Source organism: Manis pentadactyla, chromosome 8 (assembly GCF_030020395.1).
Source record: "Manis pentadactyla isolate mManPen7 chromosome 8, mManPen7.hap1, whole genome shotgun sequence".
Classification (NCBI taxonomy): Eukaryota; Metazoa; Chordata; class Mammalia; order Pholidota; family Manidae; genus Manis; species Manis pentadactyla.
The window spans coordinates 50,068,844-50,091,618 of record NC_080026.1 but is presented as its reverse complement, the minus strand read 5'-3'; the positions used below and the strand labels follow the sequence as shown (position 1 = coordinate 50,091,618).

Genomic DNA, 22,775 nt, shown 5'->3' with positions numbered 1-22,775 from the left:
GAAGAGGAAATTAGTAAAAAATAAAGTGAAATACAAAGACAGGAGACCAGTATACAGGATGCAACACTGATAGACAAAAAATTAGGAAATATGAAAGAGATAAATTCCAGAAACATCATCAGTATTTGATGAAATAATATCTCAGAATTTACCAGAATTGATGAAAGACACTGATCTAGAGATTCAAGAATCCCAGCAAATCCCAAGCAGGATAAATTAAAGAAGAAAGAATCCACACTGGATGAACCATTGTGAGACTGCGCAAAGACACAGACCATCTTGAAGCAGTTAAATGAACGGATTGCATTCAAATGAATGACAGACTGAAAGCTCCTTTATTAAAAGCAATCCACAGAAGCCAGAGGACAGTAGTGTGATACATTTAATGTGTCACAAAAAAGGTAACTGGCAATCAAGAATTGTATGCCCAGTGAAAATACCTTTCAAGATTGAGGGCAAAATAAAAACATGTTAGACAAACAGAAGCTAAGAGACACTCACAAAATGTAATTCTGAAGGATATTCTTCAACAGAAAGACTTCAGATGGAAGGCCTAATTTTCAGGCAGAACAAAAAGAAAAAAAATGGCAGATACATTGGTAAATCTAAACAAACATTAACTGCATAAAACCATAATAACAGTGTATAGTTGGTTTAAAAAATATAAGGTAGAATTAAAATGTTATATATGAAAACATTAATAATAGAGTTAAATAATTTGATAAAATATTAAAATAGTTAAATATTATTAAAAATAATGGAATTAAAATATTCTGTTATTGTAACTACAAATAACATACAACTTTGCATGGGAGGAGAAATGAACTACAAAACTTGTGAGTTCTTGGTAATGTCCAAGAGATGAATAACTATATTTATTAACTTAAGATGGTTAAGTATGTGTCTTGGAATGTTTAGTATAACATCTAAAGGAATAGAGACAGAGCAAATAACTTTCAAACCTGTATAGAGGGAAAAATGGAGTTATAAAAAAAATAGAAGTTCTTCATAAATAGCCAAATACAATAGGACTCGTCTGCCATACTTTCTTTAATTCCAGATGGATTATAAATCTGAGTATGAGATGACAAAACCAGAAAGTGCATAGAATCATCATAAAGGAAATTATCATTAGGATAGTTCTAAGTTATGAAAGAAATATTTTAAACAACACAAAAATTCAAATTCATTAAAATCATGACCAAATGTATACCCAAACTGAGACTTATAAAAACAAACTACATAATGGGAAACAATTATTTAAATAGGTATAGTTGGTAAAGTACTAGCATCAACATGAATATAAATTCCTATAAATCTACAAGAAAGCCAGATATCTTAAAAATGAGCAAGAGACTTGTACATGCACTTGGCAAAAGAAAAATTAGAAATGACCAAAAAGCATGAATATATATGCCACCTAATTATTAATGAGGAAACCCCAAACTGAAATCACAATGGTGCTATTTCACACCTACCTGGCTGACAAAAATTAAGAGTTCTCACAGTACTAAGTGTGTTGACAAAATTATAGAGCATGGGAACTTGTAGTGGTGGTGTGAATTACCATCCATTTTGGAAGCAGTTTGATGTCGTAAAGTTGAAGATACATATACACTACAGCCAGCAATTCTACTGCTAGATATTTATCCTCACACAAATCTTGCACATTTGTACCAGAATATGTGTGTAAATTTCATTGCTTATTGTAGCATTTGTCCAGAAGAGAAGAGAATCAAGCTGAAGCCACTGGAAATGTGTATAGCAAAGGAAAAGCCCTTACTAGAAGTATATGCAATGGCATAGATGAATCTTAACTACATGCTGTTGAGCAAAGGAAGCAAGACACAAAGGAATACTTCTGGTATGATGCCATCTATTGATAAAAATAGGCATACAACTGAACTGCTTACAATTGCATACATAGGTAGCAAAATTATCTTTCTAAAAAAAAGCAAAAAAATTACTTTTCACCAGAGTCAGAGTAGTTGACAGGGACGCCAAGAGGGGAAAGAAGGGTTTATAATCAGGGAGCCACATACAATAGGACTTCTTGCACTCTGGGAATGGTAGATTTCTTGACCCAGTTGTTGGTTACTGATGTGTTCACTTTATAATTATTCTTTAAGTTGCACATATGTATTTTATGCACTTTTTTGTAGGCATGGTTCACATTTTAAAAAACATAAAAGGAATTTTCAAAAAAACAGTATGAAATCAAATCAAATCAAACATTTATTCAAATTCTAGAGGGAATGATTTTCCAGGCTTGGAGTCTATGAAATAAAGATAAATAAGACACACACATGCACACACAGATTTGAGTACATAAAAATTTTAAATTCCTATATGTTTAGAAAAGCAATAAAATTCAAATAATTTTATTTGAATAAAGTAAAAGTTTGTTGCAAATATGACAAAGTTAAATATCTTTCTCATACCAACAATTCTTACACCTTAAAAAATTTTAAACTCTATAAGCAAATGATATTAATATATATATTTCACTAAGGGATGAAATATTTAGTCACTTAGTGCATGAAATATGTTTACCCTTCTTGTAAATAAAGAATTGCAAATTAATGTAAGAAGGCATTTTTTTTGTCCACTCAATTAGCATAGGATAATTAATGACATTGCCAGTTGTGACAAGATGAGAGCTCTTAGACGATGTTTGCATTTGTGTGAATTATTGCAATCATCTGGAAAAAGAAAAATTTATCAAGGGCTTTAAAAAATATTCATAGCCTATGACCCAATAAATTTATTTGTCAGAGTTTTTCTAGAGAATTAATTCAAAATAAGAAAAAATATTTAGGTCCATAAAAATAGTGATTTCAGCATACTTCATCATGGTAAAAAATGGAAGGCAGTCTACTATCTAGCAGTCAGAGAATGTTTGCACTAACTATAACTCACTCACTTTCTTCACTGAATTAATGCTTTGATTCACTATGGACACTGTATGTGTATGTGTGTATGTATATGGCACCAGTGACTGTTGGTAAGTTTATGTAATAGTGTGTATAAAATGCTAACAAAAGGAAGTACTGTTGAAAAAGTAGATTATATGCACACAAAGATTAGACCTTTATATAATATGCTGGAAAAGTCCATATACATCATGATTATAGCTAGAACCATAGCTCAGCATTCACAGGCAAACAGCAGCCCAGAAAACACACAAAAAAATGCTCATATTGTTAGTGTCTGGTTGTAATGATCATGAATGACCTTTCCCTTTTCTTTATGTTTTAGAGTGCTGCCAATTATCCTATAACAGAAACATATAATTAATACTAAAAAATTACAGAGTCCTTCTAAATTTGCATTTTGCTTAGATATTTGGTACTCTCATTTTTGTAAGACCTAACATTGTACAATGCACTTTTAAGACAGAATATTTATCAAAATGAAATGAGATTCTAAAACTCTTGTTACAATAAGTAATTCAACAGTCATGGAGTTTTTAGCCCTCAAGCAAGTGAAATAGGGAAGTACCAGTAATTGTCCTTTGGAATAACAAAACTAAAACTTGATCAAAAAACACCCAAGAAACCTCATATATAGTTACATCTTTTAGAGACATATAAAAATGTACACTTAAATGAGCAAAATATTATTTAATGAGAAAATCAATCAAAACTACAAACTTTCGACAATGTTAAAGACAACTTCCACAAGATATAGTAATAATCTCTGAGGCCCAGTTGTCTTTCAAGATTCCTTTTAAAAAATAGTATTTTCAAAACTTGAAGTTTTGTACAGAATAATATCTGCTTTTTGGTGCCTGTAGGGAAAGAAGAAACCACTTATTTCGCTGATGTTACTTTCACCAATGTTTAGAGAGTGGTCTATAGTTTCATTAATTAACACCGTGAGTGCAAAGCTCAGTAATTACCATTTGCCATCTCTTTTGATGAAGGGTATGTTAAAAACTTTTACCCATCTGCAACTGGGAATGGGGTGGGCAGAACTGTTCGAGTTGTAACGTTCTTTATTTTAAAGATAAAACTCTTTTGTTGGGTATATGTTTTAGAAATATTTTTTCCCAGTCTTTGGCTTCCCTTTTCATTCTATAACAATGTCTTTTAAAGAGTAAATGTTTTAAATTTTCATGAGGCCCAATTTAAGTACCTTTATTCTTTCACAGTTCCAGCTTTTAGTGTCCTATTTAAGAAAGCTTTGCCAAGCCCAAAGTCACTAAGATTTCCTTTATTTTTCTTTGAGATATTGGGCAGTTTAAATTAGGCTTATGATGCACATTTTTTTATATGTGATGTGAAGTAGATTTCAAGTTTTTGTTGTTGTTGTTAGTTTTTTTTGTACATGGCTATCTAATTTTTCTAGCACCACTTGTTAAAAAATTATCCTTTCCCTCATTTAGAGATGAGATTGTCTTATGTATTGTAGAATGTTTAGCTGCATCCTTGACCTCTACCCACCGGTATCACTCCTTCCTCCTCCTGAAATGTAACAATCAAAAATGTCTCCATATGTTGCCAAATGTTACTTGGGAGGTAAAATTGTCCCTGGTTGAGAACCATTGCATTACACTGAAATGGCTAAAATAAAAAAATACTGACTACAGCAAGTATTGTCAAGGACATGGAGCAAATGGAACTCTCATATACCACCAGTGAGAATGTAAAATGGTTACAACATTGGAAAACTGTATGGCGGTTTCTTAAAAAGTTGAGCCTAAACCCTCTATATGATCCAGCCATTCTACTAATAGGTCTTAGTAGAAAAGTAAGAGAAACAAAGCACATGTCCAAAGACATGCCCATGAATATTCATAGCAGCTTTATTTGCAGTAAACCAAAAACTAGAAACAACTAAATGTCTACCCACAGGTGACTGAGCCAACACACTACAGTATAACCGTGCAAAGAAATATTATGCAGCCATAAAAAGAGCTTTTGATACAGACAACCAGTTGGATTAATCTCAGAATACACCAAGTGAAAGAAGCCAGACCCCAAAAGAATATCTATTCTACAGTTCCATTTATATAGCATTCTAGGAAATAAAAACAAACTACAGTGATGGGGCAAATCAGTGGTTGCCTAAGGACAATGAGAAGAGAAGCGGGATAGATTAGGGAAGATCAGGAGAGGAAACCTTGAAGTGTGATGGGTATGGTACTTGTCTTAACTATAGTGACAGTTTCATGGGGCTATACATATGTTAAAATCTGTCACATTACACACTTTAAATGTGCAGGTTTTTTGTAAGTCATACATCATTAGAGCTGTTTAAAAGTTATAATACAGGAGAGAAATGGGCAGAAAGAACATTTTAATAAAGGCTTTGTAATGGTTTGTATTTGCAAAAGATACTTATGACACTGAGTAAAATCAGTGGAATTCCTGTATGTAACCCAGCTATGAAATATAATATTGAAGCTTATTCTCCTTTTTGCTTTAAGAAACGTAGAAATGTAATGCTCCTCCCCATAGCGGTTGCCCTGGCAGCCCACTATTTTGCCTTTAGACAAGGGTGATTGGTCATTTAAAGATGACACTTAATGTTAAATTAGAGTATTTGGGAAAATGTTTATCTTCCTGTGGATAAGCACTCAGTAATTTTTAAATGACATAAAAACCATGTCAGTGAAAAATAGGAAAGAAAAATTAACATATCTCTATAGCCATAAGACTCAGTAAATTACATAACTTCCCTCTGGGAAAGTCTGGACTTTTTTAAGTGTTTGGAATGAAAGGAGATAACCTGATTTTTGGCCATTAAGTAACAGTAAAGTTTTGGTAAAAACCTCTGATCACAAAAATTTTATAGGTTCAGAATTAAAACCAGTGATTTTCCCTGCACAAAAAGCAGATTACCATTACTAAGAATAAAACTAGAATTTAGTTTACTACTATGATTCCTCCTATATTCAATACCTGTACATGAATTGTAAACTTTTGAGATATGAATTTCAAAACATTAGCAGGTGACTGATAAATTGATGTGGGGAATGTATGCCTTCCCTGTATTATTAATTATGCTTAACCAAGCCATATTGATTATTTCATTAGATGGTTCAGGTCATTATTCCTCCACTTAATCTGTCCTGATTTCTTCCTATCAGTTGAATGTTAATTCAGTCAGAAATCCAGCAGCATGACTTGCAAGCTCCATATTTTAATTTTAAAAACAAATGAAAAAATTGGGAGAATGTAGGTAGACAGATAATTTTCTGTACATTTGGCTGAACATTCAAACTAGTATTTAAGAGGCATAATTCCTTTTCAGTATAAGATAGTGATTATTGATAGTTTCAGAGTTTTCTCATAACAGTGTGATATCTTAAAATGTTCAATAATTGTGTCCTCCAGCTAATGGCTTCTATAGAAAGAAAAAATTGATGATCCCTATGCCCCTTCTAGATCTTTTAGTCAGCAATATTGTGCCCAGTTTGAGCTAACAGGCCATTGTCCATGTATCTGTAGTATTAGTAACATTCTTTGGCCTAACTTGGCTTTGTTCTTTCCCTGGCCCCTGCTCACACCACAATTCTGTGTGATAGAAAATTATTAGCAAGTGGAAAAAGGGATTAAAGATGGTGGTGTGAGAGGAGAGACAGAGATTTCCTCCTAAAACCGTATACAACTAGAAAATACAGTTTGTGCAACTAATCCTGAGAGAGCAACAGGAAGAGGACTGCGCCAGACTGCACACACCTGGAGAAAAGAGCAGACCTCACGGAACAGGGTATCCTACCAGAGCCGTGGCCCGGCGGGGACCGAAGCCTTCCCCCACCCCAGCTCACGGGCAGAAGTAAAAGAAACGGAACAGGGAGGGAGTGGAAGGCCTGGAACTGCTGAATACCAAGCTCAGGAGATCTGCTCTGGGAGCACAAACCTACATTTCATGGTGTTTTCATGATACCCGTGTAAATATGGGGTTGGAAAGCTAATACAGGCAGAATTCCTGGAGAGACTAAGATTCAAGCCACTTACGGAAAGCAGGGATCCATATCCAGCTTCTCTGGAACAAAAGCTTACACCTGTGTGCTTGGCCCACTGGTTCAGGCAGTGCAGACAGGCATAGCAGCCGGGAAGCAGGAAACAGCCCTTTCTTCCTCCCAGGCACCAATACCGCTCCCCTGTGACCCCCAGCATTGCTTCAGGGGCTGAGCAGCTCCAGAATAGAGCTTCTGGACACTAGAGGGGGCCATATACAAATATGAAACACCAAAGAAACCTGGTCCAGAGTAAAATTATTAATACAGCTCCTGAGAAAGATTTAAATGACATGGACCTCGGGACTCTTCCTGAAAGGAAGTTCAAAATAAAAATCAACATGCTAATGGAGGTATGGAAAGACATCCAAGAACTCAGGAATGAATTCAGGTCAGAGATCCAATCGTTGAAGAGCACAATGGAGGGTATTAAAGGCAGGTTGGATATGGTGGAGGACACAATAAATGAAATAGAAACTAGAGAAGAGGAATACAAACAAGCTGAGGCACAGAGAGAAAAAAAGGATCTCTAAGAATAAAAGAATAGTGAGAGAAATGTGTGACCAATCCAAACGGAACAATATTCGCATCATAGGGATACCAGAAGAAGAAGAAGAGAGAGAAAGGGATAGAAAGTGTCTTTGAGGAGGTAGTTGCTGAAAACATCCCCAGTCTGAGGAAGGAGATAGTCTCTCAGGCCATGGAGGTGCACAGAACTCCCAACACAAGGGACCCAAGGAAGACAACACCAAGACATATAATAATAAAATTGGCAAAGATCAAGGATAAGGACAGACTATTAAATGCAGCCAGAGAGAAAAATAAGATCACATACAAAGGAAAGCTCATCAGGCTAACATCAGACTTCTCAGCAGAAACCTTACAGGCCAGAAGGGAGTGGCATGATGTATTTAATGCCATGAAGCCGAAGGGCCTGGAACCAAGATTACTTTATCTGGCAAGATTATCATTTAAATTTGAAGGAGGGATTAAACAGTTTCCAGATAAGCAAAAGCTGAGATAATTTACCTCCCACAAACCATCTCTACAGTCTATTTTGGAGGGACTGCTATAGATGGAAGTGTTCCTAAGGTTGAATAGCTGTCACCAGAGCTAATAAAACCACAGTAAAGAAAGTAGAACAGGTAATTACTAAGCAAATGCAAAATTAAAATAACTATCCCCAAAGCCAATCAAGGGATAGATAAAGGGTACAGAATATGATACCTAATATATAAAGAATGGAGGAGGAAGAAAAAGGAGAAAAAAAAGAACCTTTACATTGTGTTTGTAACAGCATATTAAGTGAGTTAAGTCAGACTCTTAGATAGTCAGGAAATTAACCTTGAACCTTTGGTAACCAAGAATCTGAAGCCTGCAATGGCAATAAGTACATATCTTTCAATAATCACTCCAAATATAAATGAACTGAATGCACCAATCAAAAGACACAGAATAATAGATTGGATGAAAAAGCAAGACCCATCTATATGCTGCTTACAAGAGACTCACCTCAAACCCAAAGACATGCACAGACTAAAAGTCAAGGGATGGAAAAAGATATTTCATACAAACAAGAGGGAGACAAAAGCAGGTGTTGCAGTACTAGTATCAGACAAAATAGACTTCAAAACAAAGAAAGTAACAACAGATAAAGAAGGACATTACATAATGATAAAGGGCTCAGTCCAATAAGAGGATATAACCATTATAAATATATATGCACCCAATACAGGAGCACTGACATATATGAAATAAATACTCACAGAATTAAAGGAGGAAATAGAATGCAATGCATTCATTTTAGGAGACTTCAACACACCACTCATTCCAAAGGATAGATCCACCAGACAGAAAATAAGTAAGGACACAGAGGCACTGAACAACACACTAGAACAGATGGACCTAATAGACATCTATAGAACTATACACCCAAAAGCAACAGGATACACATTCTTCTCAAGTGGACATGGAACATTCTCCAGAATAGACCACATACTAGTCCACAAAAAGAGCCACAGTGAATTCAAAATGATTGAAATTCTACCAACCAACTTTTCAGACTACAAAGGTATAAAACTAGAAATTGTACAAAGAAAGCAAAAAGGCTCACAAACACATGGAGGCTTAACAACATGCTCCTAAATAATCAGTGGATCAATGACCAAATTAAAATAGAGATCAAGCAATATGTGGAAACAAATGACAACAACAACACAAAGCCCCAACTTCTGTGGGAAGCAGCGAAAGCAGTCTTAAGAGGAAAGTATATAGCAATCCAGGCATATTTAGAGAAGGAAGAACAATCCCAAATGTATAGTCTAATGTCACAATTATCGAAATTGGAAAAAGAAGAACAAATGAGGCCTAAAGTCAGCAGAAGGAGTAACATAAAAAAGATTAGAGAAGAATTAAATAAAATTGATAAGAATAAAACAATAGAAAAAAATCAATGAAACCAGGAGCTGGTTCTTTGAGAAAATAAACAAAATAGATAAGGCTCTAGTCAGATTTATTAAGAGAAAAAGAGAATCAACACACATCAACAGAATCAAAAATGAGAAAGGAAAAATCATGATGGACCCCACAGAAATACAAAGAATTATTAGACCATGCTATGAAAACCTATATGCTAACAAGCTGTAAAACCTAGAAGAAATGGACAATTTCCTAGAAAAATACAACCTTCTGGACCAAGGAAGAAATAGAAAATCTAAACAGACCAATTACCAGCAACAAAATTGAAACGGTAATCAAAAAACTACCCAAGAACAAAACCATGATGAATTTTCCTCAGAATTTTATCAGACATACAGAGAAGACATAATACCCATTCTCCTTAAAGTTTTCCAAAAAAATAAAAGAGGAGGGAATACTCCCAAACTCATTCTATGAAGCCAACATCACACAAATACCAAAACCAGGCAAAGACACCACAAAAAAAAAAATTACAGACCAATATCCCTGATGAACATAGATGTAAAAATACTCAACAAAATATTAGCAAACCAAATTCAAAAATACATCAAGAGGATCATACACCATGACCAAGTGGGATTCATCCCAGGGATGCAAGGATGGTACAATGTTCGAAAACCCATCAACATCATCCACCACATCAATAAAAAGTAGGACAAAACCCACATGATCATCTCCATAGATGCTGAAAAAGCATTCGACAAAATTCAACATCCATTCATGATAAAAACTCTCAGCAAAATGGGTATAGAGGGCAAGTACCTCAACATAATAAAGGCCATTTATAACAAACCCACAGTCAACATCATACTAAACAGCAAGAAGCTGAAAGCTTTTTCTTTAAAATTAGGAAAAAGACAGGGATGCCCACTCTCCCCACTGTTATTCAACATAGTACTGGATATCCTAGCCACAGCAATTAGACAAAACAAACAAATACAAGGAATCCAGATTGATAAAGAGGTAGTCAAACTGTCACTATTTGCAGATGACATGATATTGTACATAAAAAAACCTAAAGACTCCACTCCAAAACTACTAGAACTAATATCGGAATTCAGCAAAGTTGCAGGATACAAAATTAATACACAGAAATCTGTGGCTTTCCTATACACTAACAATGAACTAACAGAAAGAGTAACCAGGCAAACAATTCCATTCACAATTGCATCAAAAAGAATAAAATACCTAGGAATAAACCTAACCAAAGAAGTGAAAGACCTATACCCTGAAAACTATAAGACACCCTGAAGAGAAATTAAAGAGGACACCAACAAATGGAAACTCATCCCATGCTCTTGGGTAGGAAGAATTCATATTGTCAAAATGGACATCTTGCCCAAAGCAATCTACAGATTCAATACAATCCCTATCAAATTACCAACAGCATCCTTAAAAGAACTAGAACAAATCGTTCAAAAATTCATATGGAAGCACCAAAGACCCCGAATAGCCAAAGCAACCCTAAAAAGGAAGAATAAAGTGGGGGGGATCTCACTCCCCAACTTCAAGCTCTACTACAAAGCCACAGTAATCAAGACAATTTAGTACTGGCAGAAGAACAGAGCCACAGACCAGTGGAACAGAATAGAGACTCCAGACATTATCCCAAACATATATGGTCAATTAATATATGATAATGGAGCCGTGGACATACAATGGGGAAATGACAATCTCTTCAACAGATGGTGCTGGCAAAACTGGACACTACATGTAAGAGAATGAAACTGGATCACTGTCTAACCCCAACACAAAAGTAAATTCGAAATGGATCAAAGACCTGAATGTAAGTCATGAAACCATAAAACTTTTAGAAAAAAAACATAGGCAAAAATCTCTTGAAATTAAACATGAGTAACTTCTTCATGAACATATCTCCATATCTCCCCAGCAAGGGAAACAAAAGCAAAAATGAACAAATGGGACTATATCAAGCTGAGAAGCTTCTGTACAGCAAAAGACACCATCAACAGAACAAATAGGCATCGTACAGTATGGGAGAATATGTTCATAAATGACAGATCTGATAAAGGGTTGACATCCAAAATATATAAAGAGCTCATGCACCTCAACAAACAAAAGGCAAATAATCCAATTAAAAAATCGGCAGAGAAGCTGAGCATACAGTTCTCTAAAGAAGAAATTCAGATGGCCAACAGATACATGAAAAGATGCTCCACATCGCTTGTCATCAGAGAAATGCAAATTAAAACCACAATAAGATATCATCTCACACCAGTAAGTATCGTCAGCATCCAAAAGACAAACAACAACAAATGTTGGTGAAGTTGTGGAGAAAGGGAAACCCTCCTACACTGCTGGTGGGAATGTAAATTAGTTCAACCATTGTGGAAAGCAATATGGAGGTTCCTCAAAGAGCTCAAAATAGAAATTCCACTTCTAGGAATTTACCCTAAGAATACAGCAGCCCAGTTTGAAAAGGACAGATGCACCCCTGTGTTTATTTCAGCACTATTTACAATAGCCAAGAAATGGAAGTGACCTAAGTGTCCATCAGTAGATGGATAAAGAAGATGTGGTACATACACACAATGGAATATTATTCAGATAAGAAGAAAACAAATCCTACCATTTGCAGCAACATGGATGGAGCTAGAGGGTATTATGCTCAGTGAAATAAGCCAGGCAGAGAAAGACAAGTACCAAATGATTTCACTCATATGTGGAATATAAGAACAAAGAAAAACTGAAGGAACAAAACAGCAGCAGAATCACAGAACCCAAGAAGGATCTAACAGTTACCAAAGGGAAATGGACTGGGGAGGATGGGTGGGAAGGGAGAGATAAGCATGGGGAAAAAAAAAGGGGGCATTACGATTAGCATGTATAAAGTCGGTGGGGGGCACAGGGAGGGCTGTGCAATGCAGAGAAGACAAGTAGTTATTTTACAGCATCTTACTATGCTGATGGACAGTGACTGTAATGAGGTTTGTCGGGGGGACTTGGTGATGGGGGGAGTCTAGTATACTTAATGTTCTTCATGTAATTGTAGATTAATGATACCAGAAAATAATAATAATACAAAAATAGAAAATTATTAGCAAGTTACTGACATTTGTTTTTCTGCATATTTGTACATAATATATATTTAAATTATTTGGAAATGGCCTTTTCCCAATCTGACTGTAAAATGTAAAATGTAAAAATCTGTTTCGTTCTGAAGAAATCAGTAAATGTGTCAGAGGCCTCTATTTGGCCTACCTAGACTGTCTGCATGTTAAAATACAAGCTGCTTTAAGATGTTACCTTTTGGAGAAACTGGATAAGGAGCTCATGGGATCTCACAGAATTATTTCTTATAAGTGCATGTGGATCTGTATTCTCTCAAAATAAAAATGTGTTTTAATGCTTCAAAAAAAATACAAGCTGCTGTAAAGCAGAGGTTATTAGAGGTTATTATATTAGCACATTACCCTCCTTTGTCAAACCTGGGTATCTTGTACCATGTAGAGAAGAACTTCATGCCTCTCACACATGTAGAAAACCTCTCACCTTTCTGTGGTCAGCAAATGTCGGCTCCCCTTGCAGTGTGCTGTTCCTTCCCCAACCCTCTGCCTCTGTCTCCCTGATATTCTCCAAGCAAGAGGTAATAAATGGTCCACTCAGATTGCGCCATGGAGAATATAACAGGCTGAAAGAGTAGTTTATCCAGGATCAATATTTTGTCACCCAATTTACAGGTGACACAGATTTGCTGAGAGAAACAGAGAAGAGCAAACTTCACAGCTGCTTTTCTCTTTACAGAAAGATATCTTGAAATCAGACCTCATCATCTGCTCAGTGTCCGCTGTGCTGTCATTTGCAGTCAGTGCCAGCACCGTGTTTCTGTCCTTGCGAGTATGTATCCATTCCACTTTATACTGCTCCCACCTCCTGCTTCTCCTTAATAACAGAGCCTGTGGTTGGGCACTGGGGTTATTGACAGGGCAGTGGGGCTGCAGAAGGAAAACAAAAGCAGTTGAGAGGTTTAAGGAACCGTATGCTGTCAGGAATTATGTCCAAGATGAGGTTTGGTCACATCACAGATCCAGTCGAATTGTTTCACCTTCTCTCCTTCCCCAGCTTGAGAGGTGTTCTGTTTGCAAGAGCAGTAGTGCATCTCATGGAATCCACTGTGAAGATGGTCAGTGGCAGAGAGACAGGTTGACGGCATGCTTCCATGAGCATAGGGGGGAGGAGTTACCACACCAGGAGGGAGCTGGAGGCCACAGAGCCAAGGAGATGACTGGAATATAATTTTCATAATGAAAAATAGAAGTAGAGAGCTGTAGATGGGATTACTATCTTAAGGTTCTAACAGTTGTCTCTCTATAAAAAGCATTATATATTTAACATCTCTCCTTTCAATGAAGAAAAGTTTATTAGTTAAATTTGCTATTCTCCATCTCTTCTCTTAAAACACAAAAACGTATTCCAATGGGCAGAATTTCCTTGACTCCTATACCCCCACAGGTCAAGTCTCCACCCCAGGCTGAGTGGTTCTCCACAGAGATGGGTTTCATGCTGCATGGAAGAGATTTTCAGAGGCCTGAAACAACTGCGTGTGGCTCTCTGTTCTTGAGGAGGAAAGTGGGGGAAAGACAATAGTGCTATCTATCTATGTATTATTCATGGGCAACCCTCCCTCAGCCTTCTACACTAAACGAAATTTGTCCTCTTTGTTGCAGCCATTTCTCAGCATCGTGCTGTTCGCCTTGGCCGGCTCTGTGGGATTCATAACCCATTACATGCTCCCTCAGCTCCGGAAGCACCATCCCTGGATGTGGATTTCACACCCGGTCCTTAAAAACAGAGAGTATCAGCAGCGGGAAGTGAGAGGTTAGTGACACATCCCCCATTCAAAAATAACATAGCTGCAGGCAGACTTTAAACCAGAGGGCATGCACAACACCGTGACTGTGCCCAGTGCCACAGGCTGCACACTTCAGGCAGCCGCCATAGCAGATGCTGTCACTGTGTGCCCTTCACCACTGTGAGGAAAAGGAGAGCCTGTTCCTTGGAGTGACACTGTTATGCCTGGAACAAGGGAGCTGACGTGTGCTGAATGAAAAGTATGTTTTATAAATATAGTAATTGGTTATCAGTATTGAGGAAAAATTGATTTATATCATTCATACCTGAAGATTGTGCTGCTCTTGTTTAAACTGACTGGGAACCACAAAGAATGTCACTTATCCACCCTGCCACACACCACAAAATTGGGTGAGGGTGTGTACGTAGCAGAGACAGACCTTTAACTTTCTGGATCCCTGAGACCTTCAATTTTGTTTAACTTGCTTTGTTCATCTATACCTGGACCTGTTTTGGATAGACTTAGCAGTTCCCAGAGCAGTCTATGGTCACAATCATGTGATCGCCTGGTAACCCTGACCATGCCAGAGCCTCTTGGGAGGAAACCTGCCATGGATTTCTGTGCTGGGTCTCCCCTTCCTCTGTGACTGGACAGATGGCAGAAGGATTGATACATCCGATTTTCAGACACATCAGAGGTATTCATCATGCTTTTTAGCTATAGTTTATAACTATCTAATGCCACTAAATCTGCACCAAACTTGCAGCCCATTCTAACTCTGTTGCTAAGCGAGTTATCTAGTCATCTCCATGTCTAGGCACCAGGGAACGTGAGTAGCACCCAGGTTTGCTGATGCACAGGAATGTACTGGACTCAGCCAGGTTTGTCACCAGTGAGTTCAGTGGACTAGCAGGACAAAAGAGAAAGGGGAGAAAATAATAAAAAATGAAGCAGCCAAAGAATCACTTAAGATGCTGTCAAGCACAGAGACTTCAAGGAACATCTCTAGGTGGGTACGAGCTGCTGCCTTAATTTGAAACAACCAACTCAAGGAAAACAGGATTGTCTAGTGGAGAAATATGGTGCAATGAGCCTGCTGCCAGCATCGGGCTTAGCACGTGGAGAAGGGAACTCAGATGCTCTGCCCTCAGTGACATGCTCTTCTCACCCATAGTACGAGGGGTGAGCACAAGGATCAAGCTGCATCATATATTTTTTAAACACTCTGTTCAATTTCAGGTGCCACTTAAAGGCAAATTATTATCAGTATTATAGAAACTAAATGAAGTATTGTAAAAAATAAAGGCTCAGGGTAGGTGCATTTTCTAATGGTTAGTTCATTCACAGCTCACTTGTAGAGAAAGGTGCATCCCACACAGGTGTGCCTGCTCATGTAAAGACAGCGCAGCCTGGGGTAGACAGGTTTCTGCAGGACCTCTCAGTTATAATGTCGTGTTCCCTTTTCTTTTTCTAATTCTTTATAAAGACTAAGTTTTGGTGAAATTAGTGAAGTATTGGGGTGTGTAATTTGGCATCATTATTTTGGCATTAATTTTTGTTGGAGATTAGAAATAAAATGCTTTGACTCAGGAAGCTGCATATCTTTTTCATCTCTACCTCTACCTCTCCCCACACCTAGGTGTTTAAATGTCTTTGGGTGAGGACAGAGAACTTGTCAAATTGAGAGAAAGGAAAGTAAGACATTAGGCTTGGGCCCCCCTTCATGTGGCAGTTGAGAGTGTGGAGTTCAATGGTGAAAGATAAGAATGGGCTGTTTAAAATTTGGGCTTTTGGTTTTGAATTTTTGTTGTTTTTTGTTTTTGGTTGTGTGTGTGTGTGTATGTGTGCATGTGTTGTTGTCTTCTTCCCTGATTCTAGCAGAGTTCAGTTTAAATCAGAATCATTTAGATATTTTAACCCTCATGGACTTGTCAGGACAACATTCAAGAACAAATAAAGGGGACTGTGCTTGTATGTTGACTCTGCTTCTTTGGGGGCAAGCAGCAGGTGGCCCTGGGCCTCCCTCCTGCAAGGCAGGCTAGGGGAAGTTCACACCTGTTAGCACAGGCTCAGGCAGAGGCTCCGGGAAGGTTTTTCACTTGCCCATGTTAGCTGTTTATAAGCCTCCTGAAATCTAACCAATAGTAATAGATTTGGCAAACCAGGCACTTAATGAAATACAGATTACATTTCAAAATTATGTGTGTTTGAAGGAAAATAAAACATTTAAATTATGTTGGTGTGAACTTATTGAAGATCCATTACCCAAGTGGTAATATTACATTGATAATTAATACAAAATTTTGGTATCACCCATGTCCCAGGTTTCCTTGCCTCCTCTTCCTAGCCTTCTGCCTTACAAGTTTATATTTCACTCTTCATTTCTCCTACTGGCAGGAAACATGAACAGAAAGGTCAGGCCAGTCATTTATCTTTCAGTGTGAAAGCTATGCTCAAATCTCCTTTCTCCTTGGGTCGCAGAATATCATAACTGGAAAAGAAGAAAGAGCAGAGCAGGGCTAGTATATCTGTAGCATACCCCTGGAATCTCCCCATCCCGGCAAACACAGCCAGCTGAGAACTGTGCTAAAACTGGCAGACATTGCTGGTCCATCGGAATCAGCTCAGCAGGGGAGGCACGTGCACTGTCCCTGTCTCATTTGATGTAGTTCTGTCCCACCAGTTCACACAGGAGAAAACCAAAGTCTCAGGAAGTAACTTGGGTCCTACCAACTCTGTGGCGCAGTGAGTGACCAGCATCCAGGTCATCTCGCTCCCTCCAGCCAGGTGCTCTTTCTGCTGCTTGTGCTTCTCGCAGTCTGGCAGACAGATGGCGTGCAGTTTGCACATAGCTCTCAGGCTGTTGCAGTGGTTACCCAGCAGGACCTTATCACTTCGGCAGGGCTGCAAAGTCTAATATGCCACAGTCTCATGCTACCTCTGAAAAGTCTGCATCCCCGTCTTGAAACAGACTTGCCACAATAAATTCTAGACATTCTTGGGATTTTTCCAACGCCCCACATTCTCTCCTCTCTTTGCTGCTCCCCTTGCCTGGGATGCTCTTCCTCCAGCTTTACTAGACGTGCCAGATGATCCACCCTTCAAGTCTCTACTTAAAAATCAGTCCTTTCCTGACCACCTTGGCCAGACTAACTTCCTGGTTGCAGCCTTGAATCTCCTTTTCCATAACATTCTCTAAGGTGACTGTGAGCAACATGTCTGCTTGCTCATGCTGACGTCCCCTGAACACGGTGGTGCGGGTGCTGAGGTGTGCCCACAAAACTGCAGTTAATGTAAATGTCATCATCAACCCTGTATTTGCTAGAACAAACTTTAAACTCAATACCTACACTTTCAGTTTACTTTCCTTTCTGCATACCTCTGACATGTAATTTTTCTGATATGTAAGTTCACTTGGAGATACAAAATTAATTTTGATCTAAAATTCAGATTATGATATAGTGGAACTGTGTTTACCACTCAAAATGAAGAGTATAAATGGAAATATATTTTTCAGCCAATTCAGTTCTTTACTTTTAAGACTACTTAAGTAAGCCTTATCCCATCCTTGCCTCAATGACATGTTTCACTGAGCTAAAAAGAATAAAATTCTATCAGTCATTGTATAGCTCAGAGTCAAATGAACCATGGTGGTGATCACTAAGTTATATTAATGGGTATTCATGAAGTTGTTCTTTTTTCTCTGTTCCCCATCTAAGTGAATCATGTGAGAAATAGCAGAGAGTGCTACAAATAGCACCATATTGTTCATGTATGGAACTTTAAGACTAAATGTTTAAGGCTAGTCAGGGGTGTGCTCAGCCATGTCTCAGTTGGCTAAGTGAGATTTTTAGAAAATAACTGATTTTTAAACAATAAAACAAATCTTTTATCCTGAATTATGATGATGATTATAGACAAATGACTTCATTGATTGGCCCCTGTTATAAATGAGTAAGAAGTTGGATCTGTTTGAAATGTTTTTTGTCTAAGAACTTTCCAAAGGATTTATGTTATTGTGAAAAGGAATAATGGAGTTTAGTCACATTTTCACATGGCCCTTCAAGGAGAAATTTCTATAATATTATCACTCTTGAGTCAAGAAATTTAAGAAAAATTAAAGTGATCTGATTAGATGACTACACTCTTACCATAAATGTGGGTTTTAATAAGGTTAAAGGGATTGAGATAAAGAATAAGTTCATTATTGGTATTTATTTGTTATTTATTCATTCAGAAAATGCTTATGCATGTACTATTCATTATAAAAGTAATTATTGAGTTCCTATATGATACCAAGCCTGTAGACCAGTGAGATAGGATACATGGCTTCTGTCTTTGAGTTTCTGACTTGGTACTCAAACCTATGGCTGTGCCAGAATAGAAAAGCCGTAACTGCTACACACACAGTGATTTGGGCTCAGCACTCTGCTCAGCCTTGCAGGAAATACAAAGAAGTAGAAGGCCCAGATCCTAAGTGAAGAGGTTATAATTAATTTCATGTTCATTGGTTAAGTTTTTCCAACTGGCTGGAGATGCATATAATGTAGAAAATATATGGATATTATAATTAATTGTTGAATTAATGTCTGATGTGTACTAGGTGTTCAGTTATATTGGCTGAATGAACAAAACAATTATTAGTGCTTTGTAAATTCACTGAAGGAAGAATTCCTCATAGGCTGACATGGGCAGAAAAAAGCTTGTTAGATAAAGGCTTCTTTGAAGTACTCAAGTTTACATACATACAGTAAAATACATATAGACAGACTCATCCCTCTGGAAAAATGGTTGTTGAAAAGTTTAAGCTGTAATTTTTGGATATATTAGAGTAAATGGATAAAAGGTTATAGAAATTATTTAAAAATGAGTCAAATGTCTATTTAAATTGTAATTTTAAAAATTAACAATTTTGAAACTAATTCTCACTGAATTTATAATTCATAAATGAGATTTACTTTGCATTTTAGCAAATCTTGCTTGTTGATTTGCAGGTAGATGATTTCTGTGAGAGACAAAGTCTTGAGAGAGATTACTTTTCCTAATTTGTTGTTTATATCAAAGTATTAAATAATGTTAAAAATCAAATAGAACAAGTTGTAATGAAAAGCAGCAGACCTCTGTCAACTTATTCCCATCTCTGATTCTCCCTCTCCAGAAAAAAATCACTTTCTACTCTGCAGAAATCTGCAGATATTTCTGCTAGTACCTTTCCATAATTCTTCTAAATAATGTGCATGTTTTGCTCTATCATGATATTTCAGATTTGCCTACCTACTGACTTCCTATTATGAACAATAAGGATTTATCTCTGTTATCATTCCCTCATTCATTAACATTTTCCCTCTCATTTTCCCAATATAGTTTTAATATTTTTGTTGAACAAATATTCATTTTTTTAATATTAAGTCTAATTGTTCACTTCTTGTTCAGTAGGAAACCATGATTACATTTCATTTCTTGTTGAGATTTCAGTTTTTGCATTTGCTAGCCTTTCCACTAGGTATGTAAAAATATCTCTCAGTTAATTTTCCACAAAAGCAAAACTATCAAGATAATCTGTTAGTTCCATCTGCTGGAGACTCTCCCCTGAAACCTGCTCCAATTCTTTGTTTACTCCCTTTTTTTGAATGAAGCATGCTCTCCAGTCACTCCAGGGAAAGGGGCATGGCAAGGAAACATTTTGAAACCTTGTCTCAAAGTTCTTTTATTCTACTGTGCACTTAATTGATAGTCTGTAGCACTGTCAGGATGTAAACACTTCTTTCAGAATTTTAAGGTAATTTTCCAATGTCTTCAAACTTCCACTGCTGCTGTTGAGATGTCTTTCCGACCCCCTGGTCCTTCACTTATGACCAAATTTTTTGCTGCAGGGAGCATTTGTAAAGATTCAGAGTGAATTAAAGCATCACACCCAGAGAATGGGCTCTGGAACAAGGCTGGGTGGGCTCAAATCCTGGCTCTGTCACATATTAGCTGTGCTTAATCATCTTCAATTTTGTCATCTGTAATTGGGGATTCCAACAGTAAAGATTTGTTGAGGGATGAAATTAATCAAGATAATAGATGTAGAGCATTTGGTGTAGTCCTTGAAGGCAGAACATACTCTATAGATGAGTCCCCCTCCTCTTCTTCACCAAGGTTCTGAAATTCAATCATTTTACACCTTGTTTTGTACCTTGTTTTACTCATTGTGTTAGGCAGTTGTGGTGGTCCTTAATAATCTGGATGTATATAAATTAGTTTGAAATTTTTGTCAATAGGTGATAGTACTATCTGAATGACCTAGTTCCCAGAATTTCCATGGTAATTAAATCAAAACCAATAATACATGTAAAAATCCTTGGAATTACAGATAGTGCTTCATAAAAGTATGTGGCATGACGGACAGTGTCTGATTTCAGAGCATAAAGGCTATGCTGTGGTCTTTGGGAAGGTCTCATCCTTTTGTGCATGATGAGATGCCATACTTCTGGGAAGAAGAATGTTGTCCTTTCTATCTCCTTTTCCTCACATAGAAAAGATGCTAGCATCATGAGGTAGTTTAGAGACTTGGAAACCCCTGCAAAGCCACTTGAATTCCAAGTGGCTAAAATAGTTTGAAGTGTGAACTGAACCAGTGCTTGCTGACATCATCTCATTTGCTACAATGCACAGGCCAACCTTGGCCCACATTAGGGGGAAAAGGTTTGGAGACAGAGCGCCACAGTCATCTGCAATCCTCAGACTGCACGTCCCCCAGCAAAATATAGCGTATTTGCCCAAGTACCCACTGGGATTCTCCTAGACTGCTGATAAATCTAAAGCAATGTGAAAATAAAACAAATGGTCAGTAATCGGAGAAAGATAAAAAACCCTAACACTGAAAACCAAGAAGTCTTAGCCCGCAGCACATGGCATCTGCGGGCTGGCAGTGCAACAGCTGTGAGCCCCTCTGGCCCAGTGTGCATGAGGAGGGCGAGAGGAGGCCACCTCGATGAAAGATGTGAGTTTGCAGCCCCTCTGGTGAGTCCTGACTCAGTCTCCCTCATGCACATCTGTTGGAATTTTATCTGAAGTAACTTAACCGTCATAGCTCTTATGACAGGATAATACATGGAGATGCCAGTGGAAAAATACAAATGATATTTGGAAGTAATCTTGTAATTTAAATGACATAAAAAACACATTTTACCAGGGGAGGAATTTTGACTTTATAAATTGACATTCATTGAGCACCTTCTATGTACTAGACACTGTGCTAGGTACTGAGAATGCAAAAATGAGTAAGCATGACTAATCCTTGCTCTTGGTGAGAAGTGTCTTCCTTCTTTTGCCCATAGTGAGACCATTTAGAAGTGAAACGTTTTCATGTGAAAATTTTGACCTAACCTTCATGTATAAAGTTTATAAATGATTTCGCTAGTGTTTTTAGTTTTAAACGTATGGCTTGGTATCAGTAGAGGACCGGTCTATCAAGAGGAGAAAGCGCGTTATTACACTGAGTCTCCCAACAGTTTCTTGATGCCTTTGAGGACATGTGAAGGATGCACTTTTATTCCCACTAAATGAATGGAAAAAAAAAAGTCAGTGGGATGGCTTCAGGAAAATGAGCTAAACATTTTAAAAAATTGAGTAAGACTTTTGTATCAAATGAGATTCCATGTAGATTAAAAATGTTTAAAAATTTTTTTCAAGGAGGAAGAAGAAAGAATCAGAATAGCAATGCAGGAAAATATAGGTCAAGTTGTATAATCTTTGTTGGGAAAGAAAAAATAATTTTCCAAGAATGACCCCAAAGTCAAAAATCACTAAAGAAACCACCAAATAGTTTTAATCCTTTAAAAATATAAACTTCAGTATTCTGATTCCCTAATGTTGCTCTCCACCACCTTGTATTTTTCTGACAGGTTTACCTTGATGTTGAACCTGATAATAGTTACTAATTCATTCAAAACTGTCTGTAGAACCTGTCATGAGCCAGGGGCCACGGGGAGTGCTGAGAAAGCCCCAGGGAGCAAGGCTAACATGCCCTTGTCCTGGGTGAACCTTCCGAGGAAGGGACGGCCTTCTCTGTGAGGGGTAAATCCCAAACCCCTGCAAGGCAGACGGTGCCCCACCTGGAAGCTTAGCTTCTCTTCAGAGTTTGTTCACTAGGTGTCTACTTTGGTTAATTAAGTTACTAATTGTTTGATTAATCAGTCATGTTGCCTGAATCTATGGAGTGCCTCCCATAGATGGGGTAAAGTGCTAAATGCTGAATGTGATGGAGAAGCACAGCCCTGGCATCCCAGCTGTAGTAGCAAGATAGTCATCCATCACACAGATTAATGTATGTATATAGTGAAGTAAAAGTATAGGGGGCTGGGAGGGAGTATAAAGAGATCCTAATTTAGATTTGAGGGGAAAAGAAAGGCTTCTTTGAGGAAATGACATTTAATTTGAGGCCTGAAGGATAAAGAGGTGCTTAGTCATCAAAGTGGAACAAGAAGATTCCAGGCATGAGAAGAAGCCACATGCATTGGCTAATGGGACAGA

At 37.5% G+C, this 22,775-nt stretch overlaps 1 protein-coding gene across 1 annotated transcript in view; it reads left to right on the top strand.

Moving 5' to 3' along the window:
- Nucleotides 1-22,775, top strand: part of PCNX2 (pecanex 2) — a 388,374-nt gene that overhangs the window by 195,982 nt on the left and 169,617 nt on the right. Inside the window, exons 18-19 of the mRNA XM_057505727.1 lie at nucleotides 13,211-13,303; nucleotides 14,134-14,284. Coding sequence (XP_057361710.1) covers nucleotides 13,211-13,303; nucleotides 14,134-14,284 — 244 coding nt within the window. The remainder of the gene's footprint in view (nucleotides 1-13,210; nucleotides 13,304-14,133; nucleotides 14,285-22,775) is intronic.